This window comes from Barbus barbus (genome assembly GCF_936440315.1).
Source record: "Barbus barbus genome assembly, chromosome: 2".
Classification (NCBI taxonomy): domain Eukaryota; kingdom Metazoa; phylum Chordata; class Actinopteri; order Cypriniformes; family Cyprinidae; genus Barbus; species Barbus barbus.
Window position 1 is genome coordinate 42,736,095 of NC_136730.1, and position 19,538 is coordinate 42,755,632.

General features: G+C 34.2%; 1 protein-coding gene across 2 annotated transcripts in view; it reads right to left on the reverse strand.

Moving 5' to 3' along the window:
• Window positions 1-14,204: 14,204 nt before the first annotated feature.
• Window positions 14,205-19,538, reverse strand: part of LOC306887237 (peroxisome proliferator-activated receptor gamma coactivator 1-alpha-like) — a 42,583-nt gene continuing 37,249 nt past the window's right edge. The window contains exon 13 of one of the 2 annotated variants that reach the window (XM_079444834.1): window positions 14,205-15,810. In XM_079444834.1, the coding sequence (XP_079300960.1) occupies window positions 15,707-15,810 (104 nt within the window). In that variant the 3' untranslated portion in view covers window positions 14,205-15,706. The remainder of the gene's footprint in view (window positions 15,811-19,538) is intronic. The other variant, XM_079444833.1, reaches the window with a different exon arrangement.

Consider the following 19,538-nt stretch of genomic DNA (forward strand, 5'->3'; position numbering starts at 1 on the left):
ATAAAAGCTGCAAACTACCTGTATTTCTGTTCTTTGTCACCGCTGTGTGCTTCTCCGGCTCTCTTTTGCTCTCTCCCGCCCCGACTTTATTTCTTGTCTAATGCCAGCTTTGAGAAAAATGAGGATGGTTTAGTATTCATAACTCATGTTTTATTTGCAAATAGGCTTTCGAGCAGAACAGATTCTGCTTTGATTCTGTCATGTGCTGGAGCTCGTGTGATGTCAAAGTGCTGCGAAATGAGAATTTGACAACCGTATACAAATGTGGTGCTATTGTTCTTGTAAATCTTAGTCATGTGCACGTGTGCAATGCACATTCACCCAAAATCCTCTAAACGTAATGTCTAAGACAGCGCTGTTATCTTAAATGATTCTCCACATTCTAATATTTCATAGCCTTGGAGAAGGAAAGTATTGCTGAGAATTATTCATTTTCCGCTGTGTGAAAAGTTCAGCGCATGAATTTCTCCACAGCTCATAGCAGGAGGAAACTATTACAGGATTTGGGATCTTTCCTGAAGATGATTCCTGAAAGCCCATTATTTAAGGCACAAGACGAATGTGGCATTGAGATCACACCTCTAATTCACAGTCGTGTAAGAATAGAGAACGGCAGGCTAATAAATAAGACCTGAAGATGCAGAAAGGATTGATGGGATACATGTATTGATGCTGAATGACTGGAGCTGTAACTGTGCTGTTGACTGAGAGCTGAGGAGAATCAGTGAGCTCAGATCAGTGATTTTAGCTCAATTAATACAAACATCTCTACACACACCTTTTGGGTTTGTGTAGATTACTACATTGATTACTACGACAGAACCTGGTTTTGCCTAGTTTGCTACCAAACATCATCAACAACAACAACAACAACAAACAAACAAATAGACAGACAAATATATATAGGCTATATACAGTATATACTCTGAAGGGCAGTACTAAATTAAAAATATATATATATATTTAGGCAAAATAAGAAAAATGTACACATCTCCATTCTGTTCGAAAGTTTTCACCCCCTTAATGCATAGTTTTTCCTTCTGGAGCATCACTGAGCATTTGAACCTTCTGGAATAGTTGTGTATGAGTCCGTCAGTTGTCCTCAGAGTGAAAAGATGGATCTCAAAATCATACAGTCACTTTTGGAAAACTTCAAATATGCAGAATATGGTGGAAAACCACAGAATGTGCAGGAGCACAGCAGGCAGTTGAACTGCTCAGGACCAACGCAGGACTCATGAACAACTATCACAATACAGAAAAACAGTCGTGATCATCCAGGAAACGACACAAAGTATTAAGATTCAAGGATATGTAAACTTTTGAACGGGGTCCTTTTTATAAATTCAGTTATTATTTATTTCTTGTGGAGTATATATAAACATCTGTTATGTGAAATAGCCTATTCAGGACAGTACTAAACAAAAAATAACATGCAGTTTTCATGAGCTCTCTTATTTTGTTAAAATTATTAACATATTTGCATATTCTGCAAGGGGTAGGCTATGTAAACTTATGAGCACAACTTATTATATATATATATATATATATATATATATATATATATATATATATATATATATATATATATATATATATATATATATATATATATAAAATCTCAATTTACTTACCAATATAATATAATAATATTACCATATTATAATATTACTAAAACCAAAAGCAAAATAAAAATAAATTAAATCAAAATTCAAATCTATAAAATAACATAATTAAATTGGTAAAACTTAAACTGTAAATATAAACTAAAAGCTAATTATAAATATGAATAATATAATAATAGCACATAAATAATAATCAAAAAACTAAAATTGTTCAAAAAACATTTTTATCTATTAAAACGGAAATAATACATTTTATTGATTAAAACTGATATTATATTAAAAAATGTAAATAAATGGAAGTGGAAGTACTAAAATTGGAAGTAATAAAAATTACAAAAATACATAATGAATTAACAAAAACTTAAAAACTCTGAAACGAAAGCTAATCAATACAATAATAGTAAACAAATAATACTAAAATACCATGATATGAGTGATAACTGATATGAGAGTCATACTGGTTTAGAGCACCATGAGGGTGAATAACTGATGTTTGATTTTCGTCTGAACTCTTTTAATCGTCTCACTCCAGCTCATTCGTGTGCAGAGATCTTCATCTGCATTCCTGTGTTGACATTTGAGTCTTTCTAACAGAAAGGTCTGTAATGTGTCTGCGAAAGCACATCAGTGACACGCCAGCCATCAATCAGGAAACATTTGCTTATTATCCACTTGCCATTAGCCATCAGCGTTAAAGCAGAGAAATGCCTTTGAAACCTTTAACTGTCTTTATCATGCTTCATGAATACAAATGATTATTATCCGTGTCCTCAAGAACTGTAATGCTAATTCACATTGTCATATGTAGTATGTTGGCTCGTCAGCACGGCTGATTTGTAATGCTCAGAAAGTGACAGTACTCGATGCATGCGTGCACACAGAGGCTCCTTCAGCTCTCCAAGTAGGTCATGGAGAATCAGCCAGTCTTGAAATAATAATAGAGACTGACCCAGCTGTGAACAGGTATGAAGACTGGCCAGCAGAACAATGGAGAAGCATGCTGTTAATGCCATGAATGCGGCTTCTAGGATGTATTAGTCATATTGGTAAAATCCATGTTAGAATATAAATTATACAAATGTAGCCAGGCTTATATTTAATACAATTGAAAAATTAAAATATTGGCACACTGGTTAACCCGACCCCTGATCTAAATGTTTTGATATGCATAGAATATAGATTTTACTGGAAAAAAGCATGCTGATTAAGAATTTAGATTTTGCAGTGTATATTTCATGTATACAGAATATAGACAGAAAATAAAAGTAATAAATAATATAGTGCATGGCTATTGAAAATAGTTTATTTTTATGAAAGAGAAGACGTCTATTTATCGTCAGAGGTCAGAAGTGGAGGCTTTTATGTAACTTTCACATTTAATGACTATGTTTTTTTTCTTTTTTTTTTTCAAAGCACAAAGGAAAAAGTTGCCAAGAAAGTTGTAAGCGGCATCTTCTGATAGCACTCAGTGTAACAGCAGCAGTGTGTGAATCCCAGAGTTGCCCCCGGACGGTGAGTGTGTTCTCTGGTGTGATGTCCAGAGACTCGGCTTCATGCACAGTTAATGTCTCTGCTGTCTGGATGATTAACGTGGGCCGTTTCACTCTCCCGTATGGGCCCCAAAAACTTGGTCCCACCTCACCTCACCTGCTCTGCCCGCTGCACTCGTGGCCTTGGTAAAAATAGACCCGTCCAATATGAGCTGCCTTTTGTTCTGCCTTCTAAGCAGGAACATACAGTCTGTTCTTATAGACTGCTGGGTATACAAACGTGATGGACAAGACCATATAATGCAGCGGATTTGATATTAAATAACAGTCATTAACACAACATTAATACACAAGTATCTTACACATTACTTTAGGATTCTGCCCTCTAAAGTAAAGCTCGGAAATGTCAAAATTTGATTTTAAGGATATTTATTTTTTCATGTACATTACAAGTTAAACGTATGGAATAGGATGTTAAAAGAAGTCTTAGCAAGGCAGTAATTATTTCACCAAAAATACATTAAAAATGGTAATATTGTGAAATATTACAATTTAAAAAAACTGCTTTCTATTTGAATATATTGTAAAATGAAATGTATCCCCGTGATCAAATCTATCTATCCATCTATCTATCGATCCATCCATCCATCCATCCATCCATCCATCCATCCATCCATCCATCCATCCATCCATCCATCCATCCATCCATCCATCCATCCATCCATCCATCCATCCATCTATCTATCTATCTATCTATCTATCTATCTATCTATCTATCTATCTATCTATCTATCTATCTATCATATGACACTGAAGACTTGAGTAATGGCTGCTGAATAAATTTCATACAGAAAACAGTTTGTTTAAATTTTAAGAACATTTCACATTTTTTACTGTAATTTTTTTTTTTTTTGTAGTAAAATAAATGCAGCCTTTGTGAGCATAAGAGACTTAAAAACATCACAATTCTTAATGATCCAAGAGTTTTGACTGGGATCGTATGATAAACAATGTTGGCTCTTTTTGGTCACAATTGATGCCCAGTATAATGGTAATATATTATCCTGTAATATAATCACATCTACAGACGAACTGCTCAGGAAAGCCTCAAAAAAGACACTCCTGTTTTCTTGTCTATCAATACTGATTAGTAGCACACTCACTTTTGCAGTCCACGCTATCGATCCGACATGTCAATAGCAAGTCCCAAGCTGTAGCATTAATAAAACTCTTTATTGAATCGAGCCACGGACCTGAGGGTGTGATAAAAGTGGTTTGAGGACAATTAATTTCCCTGATAGCGTCGAAACAGCAAGGCCTGCGCCTGCTGCGGCTCCGTCCTTCACACTGTCTGATCTGCTCGCCAACCGCATTCAAGTCTGATGCTAATTTGAATGACACCGATGGAAATCTTGGCTCGCTTTCAGGGGACTAGATTTGGGCTGGCCCACGACCTTCTCCACAAGAACATGGAAAACGTCTTTGCTCAATATGTCACAGCGGCGGTAATAGAGGAAGACAAGAACGACGCCTGGATCATTTTAAAACTATAGCAGGACTGTTTGGAAAAACTAAAGAAAGTGTGAGATGATACGGCCTATGCTTGACAGATGTAAGATGAGATATAAAAGTATGGGTTACACTTTAGTGTATAGTGTCCTTGTACATTTGTGTAATTGTATATTTAAGTACTGAGAAATATTCATTAACAGCATGTACTTACTATAGGGTTAGAGTTTGGTTTAAGGTTATTCTAATGATAATGAAACCATATTTGTTTTATAATCAAAAGAATTTGGCCAAATTTTTCATCCCGACAAACAAGGAACAAGCAAACCTGGATTTTTCATTTAATTTTTTTTTTTAAATTGAAAACAATTTTTGTTAGGAAAATCACATTTAGGTATTTTCACCAAATCGTACAGCCCTACATTGTCCCATAGTTGTAATGAGAAACACTTATTAACTAAAGAGAAGCTCTCTCTCTCTCTCTCTCTCTCTCTCTCTTTTGCAGTGAAATTCTACAATAGTAATATTTCTTACTTATTATTTAGTTATTTTTTATTTAGTAATAATTTTTTTTTATTTAAATAATATTATTTTACATTTTAAATTTGAAAACTATTTTAAATGTTAAATTACTACTACGCATTATTATTATTATTATTATTTTGCAGCAATATTGATATATAATCACAACATTCTGGCCAAATTGTGCAGCCTTACAATCAAGTCAAACATAAAAAAAAGTGATCATAAAAAAGAATAATATGTTCAAAACCTGCAGAAAAATGTTTGTAAAACTGTAAAAATGCAGCAGTTACTTTACAATATACAGGGGAAATCTATAAATGGTTTAACATCACGTGATATGTCATTTTACTGTAAAACACTGTCAAATGTTTTTTTTTGCAAGTACAATCTTGAAAAAAAAATCTAGAAAAAATATTGTATAATGTATGGGAGAAAATAATGAAATAGTAAAAGTACAGAAGTGCCTTCATCACATACATACTATTTTATTTAAATATTTTTGTTCCTTCTCATTTTTCATTTATCAATAAATTTTAAAGGTAAAAAAGCAGATTTTGGAAGTTCACATACATTGGTAACTGTACATTTAACAGGATATTGTTATATTGGACCAGCACTTAATGAAGCATTTTCCTTTGTTTATGTATAATTTTGAATAATTTACGATTCATTTTGATAATTTTTTTTTTTTTTTTTTTTTTTTTTCGGCCATTTGTCATTTTTTTTCATTTTGATAATTTGATTTTGGATATGAAGCGCCCCTATAATGGCTTTTTGAAAATGACCTTTCATGCAGTGTGTAAGTAAATTAAATCATCCTGCAAAGTTTGAAATCTGAAAGTGCACCGTGTATAAAGTTATTGTCTCTCAAAAGAAAGACTCGACTCTGAATCATTGAAACAAGTTGTTTTCAAAACGAATCCCAAGCCGTTTCATGTTGACCTCAATATGAAAAATTAGCATATTGCCCGCCCACTTGTTGGTCTTTTTGCATTGGTCTGAATGAAAATGCAAATTGATTCTTCGCCACTAGGTGTCTCTTTTGGAGCCGTAAAATAGCTGTTTCTCCAGTAACGCTGTTCACAAAGCAGCACTGTGCTCACAAATGCTACTTTATCAGGCATTACAGGCATAATGAAATAAAAATGAGACCCAATCACTGCAGATTAGCATCACGCAAAGGAGGGGTTTGGAAAAATTAATCATTTAGCGAATCGTTTGGGAGTCGTTGAGCAAATAAGGTAAAAATAAATGCATATTATAAGACAATGAAAATGTTTTTTTGACCTTGCATGCATGTCCACCTGTTGTTGAGGGCTCCCCAAACCAAAATATGAACCTTTCATTACCCATAATAGGGGAACTTTAATACAAAGACATCCTGTAATATACATATTTTGCCATCCTGTATATCAGAAAACAGAGCAAATCAGTGTGCTAAAGACATACACATCCTATGCTTGTGTACTTAGAGACCAAATTATTTTTAAATCTTAATTACGTTTAGTGGAGTCAAATCTGAAGCAAATTAGCTTTCTAAACACAGCTGAAACAAAAGTGTTCAAATGGGGTTAATTGAATTTTAAGCTTTGTCACAGAAGATTACGAAGTCCATGAAACACCACTTTAATTATGCCATTAGCATGTGGATTAAGGTCACCGATATTTTAAACAAGCAATTACGGTCTCACTGTCTGTGCATTCACAGCGGTTTGCATCTATGGCTTTCTGGCTGCTGTTTTGCCATGCTAAACATTTAGCATAATGTAGAATAAGGCTTTTTTTTGGATGTTACTGATATCGTTCTAAAATCACTATGAAATGACACCTTATTGATTTAAAAAGCGTCCCGTGAAGTGGCTGAAACCTCATGTGCAGGCAGTAATATTTTCTCTCATCCTTGCATGTCAAATCATATTGACCGAAAGCTAAGGACATAACCATGTCAAAGAATTATTCATGTCCAACTGTTCAAGTTATGACAGCCTGGAAATATTCACATTTGTTTTTAAAGATCTTCAGCATGCTGTAGTGTTTCTGGATGGATGGATGCTCTCGGTTTGAAGCAAACTTTGAAGTCATTTGGCCTGTCATATCAAGCAACCCGACTCTCGGCTATTGCATTAATGAGTATTGATGACGCTTGATAATTACCAAATTAAACCAAATTACTGATGATGTGGAAAATAATTGCACATCATTACATTTGCATGTTTTATTCAACAGGAGTGGATCTGGCATGAGCATAAAACGTTACGTTGTCCCAGGGCTGCACGATTAATCAAAATAAAACCAGAATCATCATATGGCTTATTGCGATTATCAAATTGCAAAGGCTATGATTTCATCAAATAAATATGTGCATTGTGTGTTTCAGAGTGAAGCACAGCACTGTGTTCTTTTACACATGAGCAGCTCATAATCTGATGGGGTTTGGGCAAAGCACAGCAAACCTGGATTTTCTCTTTGAAATCACAATCAAATTTGTTCTCCAAATCGTGCTGCCCTACGTTTTCCATCATTGTCCGTCTTTAAATACTTGTAATGCGAAGCACTTATCAACAAAAGGCAATCTTTAAGGGCTCATATAATCATGCATTTTGGAGTCAAAGAGTCCCAAGAAACAAACACAGCAAACCTGGATTATTTTAAATCACAGCCACAATGCAATTCAAATCCCCCCCCCCCCCAAATCATGCCATACTAGACAGCTCTGTTCTGAGACACCATTGTGTGAATCTTTCCTTCCCGTCCCATCGTTCTCCCTCGCCCCGTCCATCCATCGGTCCCCCATCACCCCCCAAGGTAAAGCACTGACAGAAGAACATCCCATCCACCTCTCGGCGTGCTAACCCGCTCTGTCAGCGCTGCTCCCCTCGACCCATGACTTTCTGCTGATGTCCCGGAGACTTGCGTGCCGCAGCAATCTGAAAGGCCTGCGTTTGCCTCAGGGCATGATGGGACCTCCCTCAGATGAGCCTGCACAGCGTCCCTAAAACCCTTTTATTTAAAAAAAAAAAGTTAAAAATTATTTTTATTAATAAAGGCATCTTAAGCTCTCTCGAGGTAATTAGCGCTGTGTTGCGCCGGCGCTGCAGAACAGATGCTGATTGACAATAAAGGCAAGTTGCTCAATCAGCCGCCATTTGTCTGCTGTCATTAATTATCAAGCAAAGTTTACGTTTGGTCCCCAAAGTTGATAGTTTGGGAGAAGAGGAATACGTGCCTTCTGCCGCTCATCACTCTTTAAAGCGGAAGATGGCAGCGTGTGGATGGAGATGGAGGACGGCTGTTGTTGAGCAGCTGGCAGAAAGAGCCAGAAATCTCACACTCAGCTTTTTTTGCTCATTACTTGACTAATTGTTTGGTTTTGCATATCGCTTTATCGGCTTATTTAACACACTTGGTAAAATATTTGATGTAGACTTAAAAGCAGCATTATTTTAAGATTATTTATATAGGCCTACTATTATATATATGATTTGCAAAAACAGATAACTCCGTTTTCAACAATTTTCAAAAATCAAGGTTTTTCGCTGCATTCCAATTAATTTCAATCAAACTGCAGTTGGGTTATTTTGATTAGGTACAAAATTACTAAAAAATACTAGCTAACTACCGGAATAAAACATGAAAGCATAATAAAAAACATGATTTTTGAAGAAAAAAAACAAACAGAGTTATCTGTTTTTGCAAATAAACTCTTCATGTGCTTTTTATTTTCATTTTAGTTTAGGTTTTATTCAAGATTCTGTTATTTATTTATTTATTACAAATATTTCATTTCAGTTTTAGTAATTTTAGTACTATTACTAAAATATTTTGAATTAGATTTTATATTTATTTCTTCAGTTTTATTTTCATTTTAGTTTATTTTTAATGAAGCTTTGTCATTTTCTTTACATTTTTTATTTAGCTTTATTTCAGTTTTATTAATTTTAGTACTACTATAGTGTATTTACTGTATTAGTATATAAATATAAATACTGTATTATAGTATTATTTAATGTTTTAGTCAAGGTTTTCTCATTTTCATTGTTTAAGTTTAATATTTCTATTTAGCTTTATTATTTTATTTTTTATATATAATATCTGCTATCATATACTGCTATATTTTTCAGTATTTTGAATAAGACTTTTTGGCATTTATATTTTCAGTTTTAATTTTAGTTTACATTCTAATCAAGCTTTTGTAATTTTCTTTTTTTAACATTTGTTTTTTTATTTTAGTTAAAAAAAAGTTATTTTAGTGCTTTTATAGTATATACTGTACGTTTGTCATTTTTTACATTTTTTATTTATCTTTAATTTATTTCAGTGTGGGTTTTAGTAATTTTACTACTTCAACTTACCTATTTTACTTATTTCTTATTTCTATTTAATTTCTAATGTCAGTGTAAGTTTTTAACTAATTATTATAATTGTTTTTAGCGTCATATAGCTTTATTTAGCTTAAATGTATTTTTAGTTTTAATAATTTTAGTACTTCATCTTACCCATTTTATGTATTTTTCATTATTCTTTTTCCTATTTTAATTTAAATTTATAAGTTTTTTAATCCAGTTTTTATATTTTAATTTAATTTCAGCTTCATTTACATCAATGAAAATAATTATTAAGATTTATAAGATTTTTTTGTAATTTTTGCGTTAACAACAACACTATTGAATTGACAACACAAATTAATTGCAATGTCTGTGCTAAGCACCCAGTTAACTAAATGAATTATGCAAATAAGGTGGAAGTTCTATACACCAACCTTTAATCTTGAAAGCAGCAAATGTCAATCTCACAGGTTTGCCATCTATAGACACAGCCACTCTTTATTTATTCTATATTAAAACTTTGCCAGCTTTAACTTTAACTTCAAACGTAGTAAACAACTTGAATGTTTTTCCACTCCATATCAAACCCTTATAAAAGCGTTGACATTAATCTGGTCCCTTGCCCACCTTACTGTGGTTTATATCTCATGCATTAGACCGAATAACATCATATTTGCTATCCTCAGTGATATTTAAAAGTTTTCAAAGTTAATATTGAGTAAACATCCGACATGTTCCTCATATACTCATTTCTACAGGTGGCGATTGGCTGAAAGTCTGGGGAGCTGTTGTCCTACATGAGAAAGTAAATCTGATAGACCTCCAGACAATGGAATTGTGTGGCGCTCATAAAGCTCTCTAAAAATAACCAGAGAGAAGAAGATGGAGCATGAGGCTGGGATCGGTGTCGATGACGCCTCAAAATACCAGACTGGTGAGCTCAGGGATCCTGAGTATCAGCTCACTGTCCCTTTGATGTTATTTCATCATTATCAATAACAGCTTCTGAACTCCATCCTAATAAATCTCACAGTGAATTCATCCCATGTTGCTTTACTTCTGCTGCATTATTTGTTTTCAGTGCAGCTGAAACTAGAATATGTATTTTCAAAAGAACTCAGAAATGTTGGGGTCAGTAAGATATATTTTTGAAGAAATTAATTTATTCAATTTCTCTTTTAAAAAATATATAATTAAATAATAATAATAATAATACTTTTAAATAACTGCTGTTCTTTTAGAATTTCTACCGGTTGTTATTGTTAAATGGCTTCAAAATTATTTAAAGATTTTTCAACAATTGGAATTAAAATAAAAAAAAAATTACTAAAATTACAAAAAAATAAAAAATACAGTCATGGCCAAAAATATCGGCACCCTTGGTATATATGATCAAAGAAGGCTGTGACACAAACCTTGGCCACTTGTGGCCAATGTGTATTAGAGAAAAACATTTATTTCATAATGAGATTTCCCCCCATTTTAAATACTAATTACCCCATTATCCAATGAAAGTTTAGATTTTTTGTGATTTTTTTTAAATAAAATGTAACAATGCAGATAAATTTTAACAGGCTTCTTTGATCATATTTACCAAGGGTGCCGATATTTTTGGCCATGACTGTATATAAGAAAAATAGTATAAAATATTAAATATATAGAAATATAAAATATAAAATTACTAAAAATTCTAAATAAATAATAAAAAAATATAATTTATTTTCTAGTCATCAAAGAATACACAAAATCCAACAATGATCATAATAATATTTTTTAATCAGCAAATCATTAGATTGACTTGCTGAAGGATCCTGTTACTCTAGTTTTATATATACTTTGTTAAAATATTCCTGTATTATTACTTATTTTTCATGATTTTTTTTTTCAGAAATTTGCCTTGGGAACTAACTGAAATAAAATAAGCTGAATATTAAAATTACTAAAACTAAAACTGAAATATATATATAAAAAAAATGAAATAAAATGACAAACTTAAATAAGAAAACAGTCATCAAAGAATCCAAGTAATCAATTTTTATTGAACAGCAAATCATTATAATTTATATATAGTTGTATATATAAGGTGCTAAAATACTGCATATTTCTCTTACTGCAATATAAGACATTTGTGCAATTTCAGTTTGAACTGAATTTGAGTTGGTCAGTGACTGCAATTCAGACATTTAACTGTTATTTCAAATACAGTCATATTTTAGGATAGCAGGTAGAAATAGACACTCAAAAACTGCAGACATGGGCATTTTCAGCAATGGCTGTGTGAAATGAAATATGGACGGATTGCTGGAGTAAGTACCTGTATCACACAAAACGACAGAGGTGAAGTGAAGCTCAGCTTCATTGTGTGGAAAAGGGCAGACGCCGAGAGACCTCCTGCCTGCACGATTGTGACGGCAAAATGAAAGAAGTGCCTCTTTTCTCTGAGGCTAAACCCGAGCATTAATGAAAAAGATAAATAAATAAATAAAATCCACAATTGGATCCTCTTCTTTTAAACTTTAATGTCCACTCCTGCCACATCTCTCACAGAAGAGAAGAGGTTATTCACCTCCTCTACCATTTCACAGGCTGAATAATAATGATACAGTATTGCATTTCAGCTGGACAGATGTGCCATCAAACCCTCTCGGCCCCTTTACAGGCACGAATGCGCTTGCAAAAGCCGTCAGAAGAGGTTATGGGAATTAAGAAACAAGCTCCACGAGATTATCATCACTCATTTTCCAGGTTCGTGCGGAGCATCCGCCAAAAATAACCAAGTCTGCAAGTGAGTCATCCAAAACAGTGTGCACAAAACAGCTCGTATGATGTTCACATGCGTGCTTTAACGGCACAATGCAGTACTGGTCAAAAGTTTGGAAATGTTATGATTTTTCAGTGTTTAATGAAGTCTCTTCTGCTCACCAAGGCTGCATTTATTTGATCACAAATGTGGTAGAAACTGTTAAATGTGATCACAATTTTAAAACAGCTGTTTTCTGTTGGAATAGATTTTGAAATGTAATTTATTCCTGTGTTCAAAGCATCATTACTCCAGTCTTCAGCGTCACATGATCCTTCAGAAATCATTCTTATTTGCTGCTCAGTTACTTTTATTATTTTTTTTATGTTAAAACAGTTTTTTGTTTCTTAATATTTAATGAAAAAATCTTTTGTAACATTATACGTGTTTTTACTGTCACTTTTGATCAATTTAATGCATATTTGCTGAATAAAAGCATTCATTTCTATTAAAAACCCCTAAAGCACAAATATTTGAATGGTAGTATATCATGGTTGCTGCATAAATATGAAGCAGCACAACTGTTTTCAACATTAACAATAATAGGAAATGTTTCTTGAGCAGAAAATCAGCATATTCGAATGATTTCTGAAGGATCATGTGAGGCTGAAGACTGGAATATGATGCTGAAAATTCAGCTTTGAATCATGGGAATAAATTACATTTTAAAATATATTACAACAGAAACCAGTTATTTTAAATTGTAATAATATTTCACAATTTTACTGTACTTTTGAGCACATAAATGCAGCCTTGAGCATAATCATACTGTAGCTGAAACACTCATCCGAGCGACTACTTCAAATTGCATACAGTTTAGATGCACAAGAAAATGGAGGGAAAGAATAAATTAGACACAAATCCCTTTATTGGCATGGTGAGGCTGATGAAAACTACACATAGAAAAAAGAAAATTCACAACAAATATTGTACAATACGTACAACTACAAAGGCATTGGTTAGGACTCAGCAGAAGGCAACATGGATAGGAGACAAATAGAAGATAACAGCCAAACACAGTCCCCTTGACCCCCAGTACACACACACTATCAAATCCACACACAAAACCACACACAGCCTCATTTAGATAGATCTGCTTCTTCATGGAAACACCAAAAAATAAAATAAATCGTCCAAGCCAGTGGCAAATCCTTCAGTAGTTTTTACTATGGTAAAAAGTCTGCCACTCCAAAAGATACACCCCATCAGGTGTTGTAACATATTGCTACAGCAATTTACAAAGCAGATTTGCAACAGACACGTTGCAATGATTAAAGCCACACATATCGAACGCGACATGACGTCATACCCAAGCTCTGTGCAGAAAATAATGATGCCTCTTTAAGTGCAGAAACACAATGTGGGTTTCTCATTCAAAAACAGATCAGCACAACAAAACCTGTCCTTAATTGACAAAAAAGGTTACTTTGAGTGTCAGTGACAAGGGCCTGTTGTGTTTGGGCGATTTCAATTATTTACAGTTCCTCTGAGGTACCTTCAAACCACAGCCAAGACAAAAATAGCTCTCGCTTTTTAAAGAGACTCGATCTCACAGATGCAACTTTTGGCTTTTTAACCCTTTAAGTCATTGCTTGTATAACATTCTTACTTCTCTCACACACACACACACACACACAATCTGCATTCACAACCTACTCCTCTTTCCAGCAGTGGTCTTACCATCTGTGTCGAGGCACTGGAATGAACAGAGTCTGGGTAATTTGTCATGTCTAAAACCATACAACAACATGAGCTAAAATACAGCTTTGAAAAATAATTTATTGCTTTTTTATTTATTTTTTTAATTCACATTTTCATTATTACTTTTCATTATTTTGAGTTAGTGTGAGTAATGACAAGATTAGCATCATCATATATATATATATATTATTTTTCTTACATCAAATACATCTTTTTTTTTCTTTTTAAAAAATTCAGGAAAGAAAAATTGTAAACTTTAGTTTGGCATTCACATAATCAAAAGTGTGGAGCAAAGACACAGATTTTCTGTGGTACAACAAAATACCTGCAAAATCATTTTATTGCTTCATGCAATAAAAAAAAGAGATGAAAAATGGGGATGAAAGTGTTTCGGAGCTAGAAAAACGAATGAGTTTGGAGCAGCAAAGTTCATCGTGAGCCTAAAATGTGATCATACAATATGTTTTTGTTCTATTTCTGAAGGCATATATAAAAACAATATCTTAGAACTTTTAAATTTACATCCTTTCCAGTGATTGTTGAATAACAAATAATATAAATAGCAAAATTTGTAAGGCGCATCACGTGAGATGGCTGCCATAAATATTTTGATTACAATACTGAGATAAATACATAAATAAGCATGAGTAATTCTGTGTTAGAAGAGTAATCGTCTCTTTGTGAAAGTGTATTATCAAACAGGAACTATAACAATGATTCGTGTGCACAGAGAAATTAAATAAAAGCTCTCCGTTCCTTCAAGACGTAAAGGATAAAAAAATATCTCGGGGCTTTTTTTTTTTTTTTTTTTTTTTTTTTTTACACAATAGTGAACATAAACTCTATCTTACACGCTGCATGTATATACGGAAAACACTGAGATATTAAACTTCAAAATTGGATGAAAATGGAGAAAAAAAAAAAAAAACTAAAGAAGAAAAATCAAAAAGAAAAACTGCTGCATGCTCCCCCCAAAAAAAGAGCGATAAATCTCCATACATATTTTTACAATCAAATCACGTCATCTAAACGCCATGAAGGTTATACATCATCGTATTTACTACAGATCAACATTCTCGATTAAGAAAATTTCATCTTAAAAAGGCTGCATTTTACAGTGCATAGCTGTAACAAACAAAGAACGCTGATATGCACATCAAATAAAAATATTTGTTTTGTAAATAGGCGACTACATTTCCCCCCCCCCTCGGTAAATGTAGACAATGTTACCTTGAACATCCGAGAGATTTTTCAAACCCTTCTCAACAGTGTAACACCACGTCCAAACACCAGGTTAAAAAAAGAACTGAAAAAAGCCCACAAAAATAAACTCCAAACAATAAAAACAGACCGAACGAGCTGCACTCTTCACCTCTCAAAAGTGCCGAGGGTGATGCGGCGTGTGGAGCGAACACTGATGAAGTTTCGAGTCTCTTCCAGAGCCTCACGCGGCACACGGATCTGTGTAGTCCACTAAAGTAGTGTCCGCTACTTCACTGGCTATTCCACAGGTAAAGTTTATCCACAGCATTGCAGCAGCTAGGTTCATGTAAACTTTGCTTGCAGATATACGTATATGTATCCCTTCACATACGTAGAGCTTTTTCATCCACATATACTTTTTTCCACTTAGACAAAGTGTAAAACGTCTTGTAGTCTTGTATTCAAAAGAACAGAAACAACAGTGAGGTATTGCGAATCCCTCTCTTTGCAGCCAGCTGGTGCAGCTCATTACCTTCTCAGGCTATACTGGGCCTCTCGCAACAAGCTGTCAAAATCCATGGAGTCGTACTTGCTTTTAGTGGAGGCTGGATTAAAGTCGTCAGAATGGGAATCTGGAGGAAGAAAATGGCACATTTGAACATCTGTGGAAATCACAGACACTGGCCTCATTTTTAAAAAGGTGCTACTGTGTGTTACTCGCTTTGTACCACATGCATTAAAAACATGCTTTGGCTAAATCAATTATGAGATAAAAAGTCATAGACTCGTGTCACTCTTAATGTCACAGTTATGCATTCTCTCATAATTTTGGCTTTCATAAATCTTTTTAATCCTTTTTAAATGTATGTCAATTTCAACTTTTTTAATCTTTCAGTATGTCATAATCTTGTCTGATCTCATAATTTACATTTTGTCAGTTTAGACTGTTTAGCTCATAATTTGCTTGTCAATTAAAAATTTTCATAATTTACACTTTTTATGTCAGAAATGAATGAAATTTTAAATTTGATCTCATGATTTTTAATTTTAAACTTTTTAATCTCATTATTTTTTTTATTTCATAATCTTGATTTATCTCATAATCATGAAATTCTCATTCTCAAAAAAATCTAATTTTCTTTTTGCTAATTTTAACTTTTAATGTCAATTATGCATTTTTATCTCGTGTTTCTCTCATAATTTATACTGTCATAATTTCAAATTTTTTAGCTCGTAATTATGATTTTGTATTTCATAATCTTGATTTATCTCATAATTATGACATTTTGTACATTTAGACATTATCTCCTCATTTTCTTGTTTGTAAATTGATGAATTTTTACCATCAGAATCTTGACTTTATCTCATAATTGAAATGTCAGTTTCAACATTTTATTTCATAATTTTGTCTTAGTATTTTTTATATCATGATCTCTAGAAAATGCTTGTCCAAAACACAAAGAGCACATCTCTAAAAACCTCACACATATATTGTAAACCAGATTTTTAAATGATTTTGAAGATTAAAGAAGATTTTGTCACTGCAGGTCAGTATTATATATTAAAGGGCTGTGTATTGGCAAGAATCTGGCGATACGATACGTATCACGATACAGGGGTTGCGATACGATATATTCCGATACTGTAAGCAAGGAGATATATTGGGATATTTCTTATTTTAGGAATAGGATATATATTTTTTAGGAAAGCTGTCATTAAGAACACACCACCATATGCAAACCTTAGCAAAAAATAAATAAATAAAAATAGTTTAACCAGAACACACTGCAGTCCCTATAACATTCAACATTATTGAACCACTTTTTGTGCAGTACGAGTAAAGGGGGAAATATTCAAGTGCTTGCATGATTCTTTAGTTAAATGTATGTATTTTATAAAAAGATAAAAATATATATTTATAGACTCTACTTTAAAGTTTCACAGTTTAAGTTTACAATTGTGACATGCAATGTCATAACATTTGATCTGAACAAAAAATTACATCTGCTTAATATCAATGACAAATAAAGTGCAGGATTCCTAAAGAAAACGAAAGAATTGTAAAACAATCAAATAAATACAGATGTTAAACATTCTCAGAACTTTTCAACTTGGATTTCACAGGTTTTTCAGTTTGTATTTATGGTCCGTGTAGAATCGCCGAGATCGCGACGCGAGCACCGCCCCAACTGCAAAAAACGCCCCCGAATTACGAGAGAAAGCTGCAGCTGCGCGGCGACTCTACCGCCCGCCGCGCCCCACGCCCCGCGCAAAGGCTCTTCAACACGGGACGCGGCAAGCTGCAGAACCGAGGTTGCGCGAACTATATTAACGCTAACATTAGTGGAGTGCCCTGATGCTAGTATTTCCTGTCACTGTTTAAGTTCAGAGATGAAGACTAGCGGTCGGGATATGAACTCAAAACGAAACGACTGCCATGAATCTTGTATGATTTTTTATTTTTTAATATCGATATTCCGTTTTGGAGAATCGATACAGTATCGCCAAACAAAATATCGCGATACTCACGTGTATCCATATTTTCTTACACCCCTAATATATTACACTTTAAAATTCAGAGGTCAACCTTTAAAACCCAACAAATAAGTCTTCTAGGCCTCTGTCTCAACCTCTGCTGTAATATACTTCTCAACTGTCTTGAACCACCTAGTTTAATAATTAAACAGTCAGGAGCAACTTCCCGAAGATCAGAACCCAACGACCATTACACATACAGTTTGATTCGCATCCAGGATAACAAATATGGCTGTCTTATCTCTAGTGGCAGACAGCTTCACAAATGGTGCCCCACATGCACAGCGGGGCAGTCGGAGCGCCTGAGAAATGGGAATGACCGTGGCATGCAGGAGATGCCAGTCGTGATCTAATACTATGGCTAAGGGGAGAACGGTGTCATGCCGCGCACCTTGAAAGATGAAAAATGCCCCTGCGCTCTACTTAGAACTAATGGATGGTGTCACAGAAAACAAGGAGGAAGAGGAAGAGAAAGGCAGAAGATTGAGAGGAAGGTTCTGAGGCCGCATTATTCTAGTCACTTGCTTCTTTTTCCCGCCATACCCTCTTCATCTGAACCTGTCGTTGCGCTTCAGCCTACACTCACCGTAAAAACCCAGCGTCTAGCCAAAGGCCTCAAGAAAATGAAGGTCAAGCCATCCATCTGCCCCGAGGCGGGGCTAGATTCCCAAATACAATGATTCTGCTATATGGCCCTTAACCAAAGCTTCCGCGCTCACCTTTGGAGAGCGTATTATGTCCACAATCTGAATACCTTTGGCCTTAGTTTGAGCCTTTGAAATACATGCTAATGTCCTCATTATTTGAGGGAAAGTGCTCGTTCCTTTCCATTGACCTGCAGCACCATCAACGCCACTGAGACGGATAATCCCAGCATCCCGAGCATTACATGTCCCTGACCTCACATTTTGCAGAACATGTAAAGGTGCTGCCCTCAGGATTCAATTCCTTTGCCTCCTATCTCGTCCCTTCCCCCAAAAAGACACTTTTCCCCTTTGGGTGGAGATGATGATTGCCTATTACTGCCACAATCCTATCGCAGGCATCATGGGTAGAAAAAAAAAAGCCCCATAACATTTTACAGAGGAATTTGTCACTCAAAGACACATCGATCTGATCTAGATTGTCACCTTGGTAATCCTGGACAGAGGGCTTGGTGCATATGAAACGAAAGCATGGGCGTCTAAAAGCCTTTAGGGAAGAGGGTGATGGGATGAGTGTGAAAGATAGAAATGCATCATGATGGGACAGAGACAACCAGTGTTATTTTAGTAGTATTTTGTACTATAATAATATTTATTAATACTTTTAATCACCTTTTTTTTTTTTTTAATAGTCAGTTTTCATTTTTTATTTTTTTAATAGTCAGTTTTCATTTTTTATTTTTTTAATAGTCAGTTTTCATTTTAATTTTAGTAATTTTGTTATGTGTTTTTGTTGCTTATATTAGATTTTTTTCTTCTATTGAGCTTTGCAGGTAATGAAATAGTTTTAGCACTAATTATCAATGGCAACACTGGACACAACACAGCAAAATACATACATTTTTGCAATTTTGTTACATGCTATTGTTGATTTATTTGTTTTTTGATAGATAGAGAGATAGAGAGATGACCTTGCTCTCCAACCCATCCTTACTGTTTTCACAACTCGCATAAACCATCCAGAGCACCAATGCACATACATGGGTAAAGCAGAAGTACTTTATAGAGAATTCCCACAATGCATCATAACATCATAATCCTAGCAGTTTTTCATTCTGTATTAAGGTGTTGGGTTTTATCTGTCGTGTCTCTAATCAGTTGCGTAGAAATGCAGCCGGCCT